Genomic DNA, 12,670 nt, shown 5'->3' with positions numbered 1-12,670 from the left:
TTGCCTGGCATACAGGAAGCCTTCGCTTGACTCCCAGTACCACTTACATTGGGTGTGATGGCAGACTCCTGAAACTCCCACAGTTCGTGATCATCCTCAGTTACCTAGAGAGTTTGAGGCCAGACTGGGCTACAAGGGACATGTCTCTCCTTCACTGCTCCCCCTCTCTCCAACAAGATGGCTTAGCAGGTTAAAAGGCATTTGCAGCCAAGACTGATGACCCGAGTGTAATCCCCAGAACCCAGGGTGAAATGAAAATTGTAAGATTTTCAGCTTACAGTTGTGTGTGCACGTGCATGCATGTGTGTGTGTGTGTGTACATGTGTGTCTGCACATATCCATGTGCCACAACTCGCAGGTACAACTCAGAGGATAAACGTGTAGCAGCCAGTCCTCTGTTTTCACCATGTGGGTGGTAAGGGTTGAACATTCATTCTAAGGCTTGAGAGCAAGTGATGTCACCTGCTGCACCTTCTCGCAGACCCACCCTTCTTGACGCCTTATGGAAAAGGTGCACTCGCCGTAAGCACCGTCTGGCACTCTGGTTTGTGTGCTTTCAGGACTTCATTTGTGTCCATGCACAGTGACCTTGGTCATTCTTCGTTTATTTTACAGCTATCTGCTTCTGTACTAGTTTATTCTCTGTATGAATATTTAGTTTATTTTCATTATTTTTCCAAGAGCAAATGCTACCACAATGAATGGCCTTGTATTTATGTGTTTTCTTTTGGGAGTATATTGTCATGAGAAATTTCTAGAAAAGAGCATCTAAGACATTCCATCCTGAATTCCCAATCACATGTCTAAGAGTCTGCCTGTTTCTCCAGCTCTGACAAGTACTGTCACCTGTTCAATGATTTTCCAGTCTGATGGGTGAAAAATTATATCTTGTTATAGTTTTCCTGTGCAATTTTCTTATTATGAATGAAGTTGTATGTGTTTTCATATGCTTAGGGGCCTTTTTTTGTGAGTTGTTTATATCTTGCTGTTAGAGTTTTGGATACACACACACACACACACACACACACACACACAGTTTAATCATTCTTCAGCCCTGGGAATAACTGGCCCTTACCTATGATATACACTGCTCACACTCCTGCCTTGTCTCTGAGCTAACTCAGGCTGATTGGCACACTGTAAACGGAGTGACCTAAACAACTGACATTTATTCCCTCCAGTTGGAGGCCGGTAAGTGCCAGGTTAGTACAGTTAGCTGATCTGGTTCCAGGTGAGACTGAGTCCATGGCTAGCTTCTCCAAGGTCCGCACTAGACTAAGAAGATTCTATTGTTCCTTCATCTTTCTAGAAGGACCCTTCTGGATTAGGGCCCTGCCCTATGGCCTTCCTAACTTGACTCTCTTGCAAAGGCTAGATTTCCTTCATGACTTAAGTATTGTTGTGGATAGCCCTGGGCTTGTATTGATGCTAATTCCACTCCTCAGAGGGGCTGCAGATGAGGAGTTGCCTTATGAACCTTCTCCCCACCTTAACTTTTCAAATAAAGGCTTGAGTCAATTATTGGGCAGGAGGAAGTGGGAGGAGCTGAGAGATTAGGGGAGGAGCGATGGGGAAAACCAGGAGGGAGAGAACCTGGGGGGGGGGGGGGACAGAAAAGCGGCAGAGAGAGAGAAGCTGGTGGACCGCAAGTTATATGGGATAATATAGATGGAAATAGAGTAGTGTAGTGGGAGGTCGCCCAATCTAGCTTGTAGCTTGTTTTGTTAACTGATTGAGTTGAGCTTTCTTTTACCGGGGATTGGAAACAAAGTAGCAACAGAGTATGAAATGTCTAGCCCCGCTTCCTGTCCCATCTCTGCTTTCTTTGTGTTCTGCTAAGATATGAGAAGGAGGGTGTCCTGGCTGTATGCTTCTGCCACCGTGGAGCTACCTGTTCCTCTCCTCTAAGACAAACTGTACCCCCTGAGACTGTGATGACTTGAAAGAGAATAGTTCCCGTAGACTCATATGTTTAAATAATTGTTCCCTAGTTGGTGGAGCTGTTTGGGAAGGATTAGGAGAGCGGCCTTGTTGGAGAAAGTGCATCACTGGGAGGGAGCAAGCTTTGAGGATTCAAAAGCCAGTGACATTTCCAGTTATCTTCTTCTAACTCTTGCTTATCAGATTGTACGCTCTCAGCTATTGCCCCAGCACCCTGCCGGCCTGCCTGCCTGCGTTCCATGCTCCCTGCCGTGATGGTCATGGATGCTAACGCCCTGAACCTGTAAACCCAGATAAGCTGTTCTCTTAAGTTGCCTTGGTCATGGTGTCTTATCGCAGCAATAAAAAAGACAAACTGTGAACCAAAACAAACCCTTCTTCCTGGCTTCTCGTCAGGTATTTGGTCACAGTGATGAGAAAAGTCATTTATACAGGTATGAACTGGATGTAGGTGGTGATATAGACAATCAGTCTGTAGTGTGCAGTGGTCATTTTCTCGTAACTTTATGGGGTCTTAATGTGTAAGTTATCATTTATTTTTACTGTTTGGTCACAGCCCTTTCTTTCGTTGACTCCAAGTTCTAGTTAGAAAATGCTTCTTTATGCCCAAGATACAGAGCAATTTACCACTCACCCCCGAAATACTTTCTTGTTTTGTTTTACAGTGCAGAGTATTCCACCCAGAAGCTCATGTGTGCAGGGTTTCCCTAAGCTGCAGCTTCAGCTACTGATACATTTACACTTGTTTCCCTTTGTATTTCTCACTCACCTGGTATGTGTTCCTTGACATGAAATAGCGTAAAAGCTTTCGTTAGATAGCTCCTGTCTTCCCAGTACTGCATGTGATAAAGTCTGCCTGTGCCACAGTGATCTATAACATCCCCCATGTCACATCTGTGGGTCCAGGTGTTCCTGGTCTGTCTTCTCTGCCTGTCTCCTCCTGCCCAGGGCCACCCTGCTGCAACCACAGAGAGACTTTGTCCCTGACTGCCCTTTCATTCCTGCAGCAGGATCTTCAGGACCATGTTTACCTCTTAATTTTTCCATCATTTGTATTTGCGTTTTTAAACCCAAAGATAAGAACTTCCAGGCTTGGAAGCATGGGCTTGTAATTCCAGCTACTCTGGAGGCTGAGGCAGGAGGATGTCAAATTCAAGTGCAGCCTGGCCTACATAGAGAATCCAAGGCCTGCCTGGGCCACTTAGTGAGACTGTCCCTGCAGTAGGGCAGTTGCCAAGCAGGCTAGGGAGGGCCTAGGTCCAGTGCTCAGTACTTTAAAAAAAAAAAAGGTAATTAAGTAATGAAGTTAACTTCATTTTATACTTTTAAATGATTTCTGACTAATACAATTATTTTATTTTTTAAAACAACTATATATTTATTTTGAGGGGTATTCAAGATTTAGCGCAAACCTTACCTCCAGTACAAGGTTCCCACACAGTGCCCCTTCCCTGTCTATTCCTGGACTTTCCCCTCCAGTTGTTACTTTTTAGTCTATTGTATTTGTTTCATTTTATTTCTGTGACACCTGAAGTGCAGCCAGGGCCTCACCCATGAGGCAGGCGCTCTGCCACTGAGCCTCCCTCCAGCTCTGTTAGCAGCTCAGAGATGAGGGAACTGACACAGTGAAGAGGCACAGACACGGGATCCAGTTAATGAGCCAGTGAGGTTCGCATTGTTCACTGGAGCCTGTAATTTACATCCGTGATCACAGTTCTGTGGGTTTTCTTAGATGAGTAACACCATGTGCCCTCCCACTGAGCTTCCCCTCCCTAATACCCCCATACCCCACTTACCCATGAGCCTCTCTGTTTCCCAACTCCCAAGCCCCTCTGATCGTCTCACCGTTTCTATATTTCTGTCTGTCTCCATGTTCCTGGCTGTCCAGTGTCACAGAGTTGGAATCACTCTTGCGAGCCTTTCCAGATAGGCCTCTTCCTTTGCCAAATTATTTTCTGACCTATTTATTGGGCCATGGTGTCACACGTGGCTGTGAGGGTCTAGCATAGCAGTTTCACTTGGATTACCACCTGCTGCGATCAGCCTGGGGGAATAACTCTTCCATCTGTGCAGATGTGCTGGGGACCTTGGCAATGCTTCCCTGTGCTGGTTTTGAATGGGCCAAGGACTGCTGTAAGCAATAGTTACTCTGCAGTCAACACTGGAGGCCATTCACATACAGTCTTATTTTCCACATGAACTTCTGTGCTAACTCCTGACAGATTCTGGCTGCAGTTTTTACTAGGCTGCCTTTGCAGAGAGTAAGCAAAAAGCTGCAACTGGGCGGTGCCCAACCCTCCAGCATACGGGTCACCTCTGCCTCTGCCCTTCCAGTCTGTTTCTTGTGTTATGGAATGGCTTCAAATCTGGTCCATGTGGTACTGTATGCTTCTTGTCTATTCCCAAAGATTTGTCTCTGTTTCGATCACAAATGGGATTCCCCTGCTGTTGGATCCTCTGACCGGTTGCTGTTTGTCTATGAAGGTTGTGTGAACTGAGAGGTTCATTCTGAATCCCAAAGTGAGTCAGTAGGTAGCATCTGGCCAGTTGCCATAGACTGGAAGTTCAAGGGCTGCCTCCCACTTGTCACTCCAGATTTTGTCCTTCCTTTCTTCCTTCTTCCCTTTCTCCCTCCCTCCCACCCTTTCTCGCTTCCTTCCTCCCTTTCTCCCTTCCTCCCCTCCTCCCTTTCTCACTCACTTCCTTTCTCTCCCCTCCTTCCCTCTCTCCCTCTCGCTCCCTCATTCTATCCCTGTGTATGATTGCAAGCTTACACATGCCTCTGTGTGTGGGGTCCAGAGGATAGCAGGAGGTCAGAGAACAACTTTTAGGAGTCTTCCCACCCTGTTTTGAGTCGGGTCTCTTTTCTCTGTGCTGTGTACTTTAAAGCTGGCTGGCAGAGAGCTCCCAAGGTATGCTTTCATCTCCATCTCCGTCTCCATCTCCATCTCCTGGTAGGATTCTCCAGCTTTTTAACGTGGGTTCTAGGGGTTCACAGACAGGCTTGGACAGCAAGCGCTTCTACCCACTGAGCCATCCACCCCCTAGCCCTCCATTTTCCCTTCTTGTCCATTAAGGGGATTCAGACCACCTTCAATTTCCCAGGACTCTCGGACTCTCTGCTTTCAGCAAAAACTAACTTGTGGTTTATCTTGCTACCTCTTTGCCATCAGCCCGCATGCGTGAAAAGTCAGCTCCTCTCCACGGCTTCCCTCTGGGTGGAGCTGGGCTGTGAGGCCCTACCTCCGGCAAGGCCAGGCCGCTCAGACCCAGCAGTGACCAGCGGGGAGACATCTGGCCCCATGCTTGTATGCAGGAGCCCAGGCCAGCGTCTGGCTCGAAGGCTCGTCCATCAGTTCACTTACTCATTTGCTCGCCCCAGGGCAGCCATGGTGAACATTTTCTGGGTGGTGCCATTCCAGAGGTGCCAGACACTGGCTTTGGATTCTAGTACTCAGCACGATCAGACAGTGACAGGGCAGAAGATGTCAGTGACACAGTGCTGTTTGAGCGGGTGGCCTCCAGGTGAAGACTAGAGGGGGGGTGTTTGGGACAGAGAACAGTTTCTATAGTGTGGAAGAGGGCAAGGTCTGTGTGCCCATGTAGAGAGATGGCAAGTAGGGCTGCACTGGAAAACATAGGGAATCATGGGGCTGGGGCCGCTCAGAGTCAGGAAAGGCTGACACTTAGAAGCCACTGGAAGGGGCATGGTTAAGGGGCACAGGGAATGACAGGATCAGTTTTCAGGTTCTTCCTGCCTCTTAAGGACAGTATTGGAGCTGTCTGAGGATGCTGCTTCGGAGACACTGACTAGCTAGAGGGAAGCTGGCAGCACGAAGGCTCCAGAATCCTGTAGGGAAATGGATCCTGATGCTGTAGCCAGGGAGGCGGGGTTGGGGGTTGGGGGAGTCCTGTGCAGGGCATGGGAGCTGGGGAGCCCAGTGGGAGAGCAGGCTTACAGGAGATACTGGAGAAGGTGTTGGGTTAGAGGAACTTGGTTTATTGAGGTAGCCATAACAACAGGTGGTCAAAGAAAGAGAGATTCTGTGCTGGGGAACTGACTTTCATTTTTACTTCATTTTAATTAATTTAAATATAATGCTGGGGTAGACTGGGATGGGTAGAGGCGGGGGGGGGGGGGAACCTGTTCATATTTATAAGATTATGTTGTATGAGAAGAGAATATGTTTAATAAAAGGGGAATTTTTTTTAATGTAAAGAAATGAAAATGTAGCAGTTGCTCTTAGAATATTCCATTGTGGAATTCCAGTCTGTTGGGGTAATATTCCTTCAAGTCCTCTGGGGTCATACTGCTCTGCCCCTGGCTTGCTGGGCATCCTTGGGCAAACAGTTTTACCTCTCTGAGCTTCACTGCTCTCACCTATAAAACCGGAAACCTTATTTTATCGGCCTGGGGGGGGGATGTTGGGGGGTGGGATTAAGGTCAGAGCTAAACAACACGGGTGGCTGGCCCAACCCAGGCACTCGGAGGGTCCGAGTGGCTTATTTTGCCTGCATTTGACTGCTAGTGAATTCCACCTGGAAAGTACCCAGGGATCTTCACCGCAGTCTGACCTCTGGTGGGTCCTTCCCCCTGTCTGACCTCAGGTTCCCACTGTTGATCTGAAGCCTTAGATTAGGGCTCCATGGAGACTCCAGCTCTGCCAAGGATCCAAAGAAGGGAGCGGGTGCCGCGTGCTGGAATTCAGCCTGAGTGGGCAGCGCCACGCCATCCGCCGCCTTCTCCATAGGTTCCGCCTGGTGGAGATGCAGTGTGTCCAGCCCCTTTCAGCCCGTCCTGACTCCCATCACAGCTTTGCCTTGACCGCCGTCTTTCCTTGTTGTTTCTTTAAATACGGGCAAAGTTTGCCGGCTTCTGAACTGTTGGGAAAAACTCATGTTGTCTCATTAAAACTGCATTGTTCACTTGTAGTGAAAGGGGTGGAGGGGGCCCATGAAACTTTTATACCTGACATGGAAAACTATTAAAGATTCATAATTGCAATAAAACTCCTTGATAGAATGGGGATGCGAGCTGAGGTGACATGGTAATCAGCAGGGCCTCATTTGGGACCCCAAAGTCCACTTCAGTGGGTCCTCCTTGGGGTTGGGTAGAGCCCTAGAGGGGCCTTTTAGTTCTGTGGAGCCCCGGGAAGGATGGAGGTCCAGAAGCAGGAGGCCTTGGGCTCTTTCCCTGCTGTGTCCCCAGAGAATGATCCTCCCTCCCTCCCCCCTCTCTTCTCAGCACAGGGCTGGGGTTCTTGGCAAGCTTCTTTCCCAACACCCTCTGCTGAGGGATCTCAGAGCCGCAGCCACCCCAGCCCCAGTTCCTGCTTCTCTTTTTTTCAAGCTCTATCACTGGTGTGAACAGAGTTCCTACTGTGCGCATGTTGTAAAGCATAGGACCCCAGGGTATAAGGTTAGGTAAGTCCTGTAAGTTAGGTCATGTTTGTTTCCTTGTGCTTCGATGCTAGCCCAGCCCAGCCTGAAAGTTGTGATCCTCCTGCCTCAGTCCCCAGGCACTGGGATTATAAGTGTGCTTGACTGCACCTAGCATGTCTTTTCCCTTCCTCCTCCCTTTTTTGAATTTCAAGTAAAAAGCTTTATCAGATGATTATCATTTAGAAGACCTATGAGAACATTATTTACACTAATGAACGCTTTCACTGTCTGAAAGAAATTCAAGTTATTGCTGATGACTGTTCCTCCTCTATTGGAACTTGTCCTACACAGACGCACGAGAAACCCCCATTGTAGCTTCTGGCTAATTAAAACCTGGCAGTTCTGTAAGGCAGCTTTTGTGTGTGTGTAGATAGACCGAGAAACATTTTTTGTGAGAGGCCCCTCACAGTGTGTCTTTTCTTAAAGTATGTGTCAGCACTCCATTGAGGGACTGTGGAGGCTGAGGGACAAGGCCACACACTGCGGTCTTGTGATAGTCACTTTCTGGGCAGAAGCCCAGGGGTCCAGCTGAGCCAGCAGAGGGAGCTTCAGGGTGGTCCGTGCAGGAGGTGGGGAGGCGGTCTGCTGGTGCTGGAAGCTGGAGGACAGGTGGGTGTGGCCGAAGGGACTCTGAGGATGGAGTGGCAGGATTGAGCTGCTGGGTGGTGTCTGTGTAAGCAGGAGTTTTCAGAAGGCAGCCAACACATGCCAAGTACCGATATATGCAGCGTCCTGAGCTCTCTTTGTGCTCATCCTGGAAGTGTCTGTTGAACACCTCATAGTACTGTCTGAAGTGTGGGAGACACTGTGGAGGGCGTGCTAACCCACTCATGGCTAGCAACAGATATTTTCTGGGTTTTCCCTGGAAGTAACTGGGCAATGAGGCAACACATATACACATATATACATATACGCAGTGTGTACATAGCAGAGTCTGAAATTGGGCCCAGACTCTGAGGACCTCAGAGACGCAGGTTCCCTATGGCCTGTCACACAGAAGTCCAGTTGACCCCCCCCCCCCAAAGGTGTTCTACGTGTAGAACCATGGGAATGTCTTTCTCGGGTCTCTTGAAGGCTGCATGAGTCACCCTGCTGCCTCTGAGGGCCACCTCTTTGGTCTTCATGTGTGGGCCCCACATTGTAGGGTGTGGATCTGCCTCCTGGTGGCCAAGTCCAGAGAAAAGCAGTGTCCTGTCTGTAGCTTTGTGTCTCACTTTCTTAGCGCTAGAACATGACCCTGGCACTGGGTGGCCTGGGGTTGATGGAGCAGGTTTGTTCTGCCTTAGAATGAAGGGCATGCCCATGGTCCAGCTCTCCGCCTCTGTCACCAGTGCCATAAACGGTGGCTGTGGTGACCGATACGGTAAACCACCTGCTCTCCTTTATCCTTCCCTATGCTCCCGCCAGTGCCCGTAGCAAGCTGAGCAGTGAGTATTAGATGGTCTACCGCAGTGCCGTAGACTAGGGTTGAAGCTCCCTTGTGTTGGCTCCAGGGCTGGACTTTGCTATTGCTGCCGCATGTCTTTGCAGAGCCTCAGTTTCCCCATGTGTAGGAGACCCAGGGAAAGGCCCCTTTGTCTCTCACCTTGTCTAGACACACAACATCTCACTCTGGGCTCGGAAGAAGAAACTCACATCTCCGAGAATAGAGCTCCTGGCTTTTCTTTGAGAGGGTGAGATTAATCTCCTCCAACTTGATGACACAAGCCAAAGGCAAGGAGAAGCAATGGAGAGATGGATATGCCCATCACTGGCTAACCCTCTCTGGCTTCCTGCACTGGGGTGAAGGTGGCCATCGCTGGGGTAGCGCCTGAGAGCGTGGGCTTGACTTGGCTTGACTTATTCGTTCGTTTCCTGTGTGACTCTGGTGTCGTTGAACTTGTCTCTTCTGTTTGGAAGGAAGCAGATGGAGAGCCTTGTGTCCCTGTCTTGGTGCTGGGTATTTCTCTTGGTTTTCACAGTGACCTGGCACTGGATGGAACACCATACCCATCCCACAGATGAGAACACTGAGACTTGGGCATACCTTGAAGGAGTGATGTGGACCACTGGGCTACTGTGTCATAGTTGTTTGCCCTCTAAAGAAGGGCTTCGGTGTGGAGACACAGTTCCCCGCCCCATGGAACACACTGAGTGAGACACACTGGCCTTTCTTGAGAGTGGTCTGTCAGTGTCATGGTACGCGTCCATGCCCATCCTGACAGCTGCTGAGGTGTGAGAAACCTCTGGTCTCAGTCACTGTCTTCCTGCTGTGAAGAGGCATCATGACCAAGGCAGCTTTTCAAACAAAGCATTTACCTGGGGGCTTGCTTACAATCTCGGGGCTAATCCGTGGTCGTCATGGCAGAGAGTGTGGCAGCAGGCAGGCGTGGCACAAGAGCATAGCCAAGAGCTCCCATCTGTGCGTTAGTTGCAGGTAGAAAGAGACTGTGCGTTAGTTGCAGACAGAGAGAGACTGGGCCTGGTGTGAGCTTTTAAGCCTAAAAGGCCACCTATAGTGACACATCTCCTCCAACAAAGCCACACCCACTCCACACTCCCTATTCCTTCCCAAATAGTTCCACTCACTGGAAGCCAAGCATTGGAAAACAAGCTTATAGAGCCCATTCTCGTTCAAACTACCACACCTTCCTACAAGGAGAGGGCAGAAGGAAATAAAGGAACCTAGAGATAGTGGCGTGCCTTGGACCGGGTCAGATGCTGGGGTAGGCATTATGGAGGCCCCATCCCAACTCTCAAACATGGTAGCTTTCAGCTGAGCCCTGGAGGAAGAGGCCCAAAAGGGACAAGGGAATCAGGCTCATAGGTGCCAGTCTGTCTGGATGACCTGTGTCCTGCTCCCACGCCCTCTAGTTCTCCAGCTGGATGGCAGGGAAGCCCTGCCCCCTCTGCCTTCTCCCACGGGATAGACTTATTCGCCAGGCCAGAGGGAGCAGTATTTAGCCAGTCAACTCAAGATTCCAACATGTAGATACCCAGGGTATAGCTGAAGCCTGCCCTGTGCTGGACCACTCACATTGTAAAAATGGTAGGTAGGTGCTGAATCCAAGCTAGGAGGAAGACTGACACGGAACCACAGTAGCCCATCGGCCTGGTCCCACAGGTGATTTGAACCCCCCTTGGACCTGCTAGGCTTACGCAGTAAGCATCCGGAAGCCCATGGCTATGGGAGGAGTTTCACATAAGCAAGGTGTGCCACTGAGAGGACTTGTACAGTGGCCCTGGATGTCAGGACCACGCGTCCATCATTCTAAATTATGTGCTGTGATCTGAAGTTCCCATTTAACAAGTTGACCTATGTTTTCTCTGGCTTCCAGTCCAGGCTCCTAGCCAATGAATGGGCTTATTCTTTGCAGGCCATTCCCTGCGGGGATCCAGAGCCTGGCTCTCAGAAGCAAGTCTGGACACAGCTGCTCTCCCAGACGCAAGCGCCCTTAATTAAACTGCACGCTGAAATAAAGTGTGCAGAGAGGAAGATTAAAAGTCACAGCTGCAGAGGGACACTTATGGAAACAAAACACTGGAATACGAGAGGTGCAGCTTTGGCTGTGACTTCCGCAGCAGAGATTCTAGAACAGGGCCATGACACCTGGAGGCGCTGCCCGACAGGCTCCCGGCAAGTGACCCTGGAGGGAGTTGGCTTTTCCCCTCCATGCCCAGAAATGCTAGCACCTGGAGCAGCCTTCCCGTGCTGCAGGACAGGCCTAAGAGAGGCAGGCTAAGGTAGAACTAACAAAACTCAAACCATTAAGAGGAGCAGTCGCTGGCAATGCCCTTAGGCAATGTTGGATCTTGTTCCTGATTCTTCATCAGAGTGCAGTAGGCCGTCTACATTCTCAGGCGTTAACCAGGGAGACCAGTGGAAAGGGAGAGAGCTTGTCCTTGTGGGCTGTGCTGGTGTCTGGTGGTGTTTAGATACAGGCACTGATAGCTAGACATTTGGAGGAGGACTCTTTGGCCAGTTCACAGCCACCCAGGGAAACTGAGGCATTGGAGCCGCTGAGAGGGAGGCGGGTTGTGGGGCTTTGTCTCATGGCATAGGAATAGCAGGGGCAGGACTTGAACCCAGGTCGGATGGTCTCTGAAGCTTTTTTTTTTCAAAGATTTATTTATTTATTATATGTAAGTACACTGCAGCTGTCTTCAGGCACATCAGAAGAGGGTGTCAGATCCCATTACAGATGGTTGTGAGCCACCATGTGGTTGCTGGGACTTGAACTCAGGATCGTCAGAAGAGCAGTCAGTGCTCTTAACTGCTGAGCCATCTCTCCAGCCTGTCTGTGAAGCTCTTAACCGCATGTTCAGAGACTCCTGCATGGGTGTTTGGATAGGAACCCACCGAGATGAAGTGTTGACTCAGGAACCACCAGGTGAGCAGGTGGGCCCAGGAGAGAGGAGTGGAGGAAGGGCAAGACTGGATGAGATTTGCTGGAGAGGCAGGTGGAGAAATGTAGGCGGCTCTGGTGTTTGCATCGAAGTCAAGTTCCAGCTGTGGCAGGCAGGGCTGAGGAAGGTGGCTTGGGGATAGGCTAGACCAGAAGCCAAGCCAGGTGGTCCCCTAGCAACAGCTGGCTGCAGGAGAGAAAGCAAACTGGCCTTGGGGCAGATTGGCCCAAGTTTGACACAGTAGTTCCCCTCACTAGTGCTGTGATCACAAACTGCAGGCAGGCATCCTATTGTCTACCTTTTCCTGAGGAGAAATAAATACCTCTTCTCTGCAGATGAGGCATCAGTGACAAGATTCTGCCCAGCAGCATCTCCAAGAGCACCCCCACCCCCACTCCCCACAACCAGCTCCGGCCGTGGGAGAGTCCATCCTCCATTGTTGATGCTGTGGACTCAGAAGGAGGGAAAGAAACAGCTGAGCATGGGCGGCGGGGGAGGCAGCTGCCCTCCAGGTCATGGCAGGCACGTTGGGGAGCAAGTCCTCTGAGTCCCCTCCATCAGGGCGGTCCAGTGCCCTCTGCCCAGCAGCAGCTTCCTCCCGCCTTCTCTGGCTTTGTCTAGGATTTGTTGTCATTGGAGAGCTATGGGTTTTGTCTCTGTCTTTTTATCGTTTCATTTTAAACATGCTCCTGTGTCCATTGTTTTCTATTACAAAATAAAACTGCTTGCTGTCGTAAGACTCCTGGAAGGGTGTACTCCTTCAGTGGGAGGCCAGGGGTCTTCTTAGTGTGGGGTTTTTTGTCTCTCTGTTTGTTTGTTTGTTTGTTTGTTTACTTCCTTTAGTAAGTTAAAGTAAAGGCATTCTAAAGAGACAAAAGAACGTGAGCTAGGGATAAAGAGG

The 12,670-nt window shown here is 49.9% G+C and overlaps 1 protein-coding gene across 8 annotated transcripts in view; it reads left to right on the top strand.

Annotated features, from left to right (window-relative positions):
* The window catches only part of Whrn (whirlin), an 85,035-nt gene that overhangs the window by 50,655 nt on the left and 21,710 nt on the right, over nucleotides 1-12,670 (top strand). Inside the window, exon 4 of one of the 8 annotated variants that reach the window (XM_052176631.1) lies at nucleotides 12,105-12,502. The exons of the other annotated variants lie outside the window; for them this stretch is intronic. Coding sequence (XP_052032591.1) covers nucleotides 12,105-12,119 — 15 coding nt within the window. The 3' untranslated portion in view covers nucleotides 12,120-12,502. Of the gene's footprint in view, nucleotides 1-12,104; nucleotides 12,503-12,670 lie in introns of those variants that run through there. 8 annotated transcript variants of the gene reach the window in all.

The sequence above is a fragment of the Apodemus sylvaticus genome, chromosome 3 (assembly GCF_947179515.1).
Source record: "Apodemus sylvaticus chromosome 3, mApoSyl1.1, whole genome shotgun sequence".
Taxonomy (NCBI): domain Eukaryota; kingdom Metazoa; phylum Chordata; class Mammalia; order Rodentia; family Muridae; genus Apodemus; species Apodemus sylvaticus.
The sequence above is the reverse complement of the archived record's forward strand: the minus strand, read 5'-3'. Positions and strand labels throughout refer to the sequence as shown.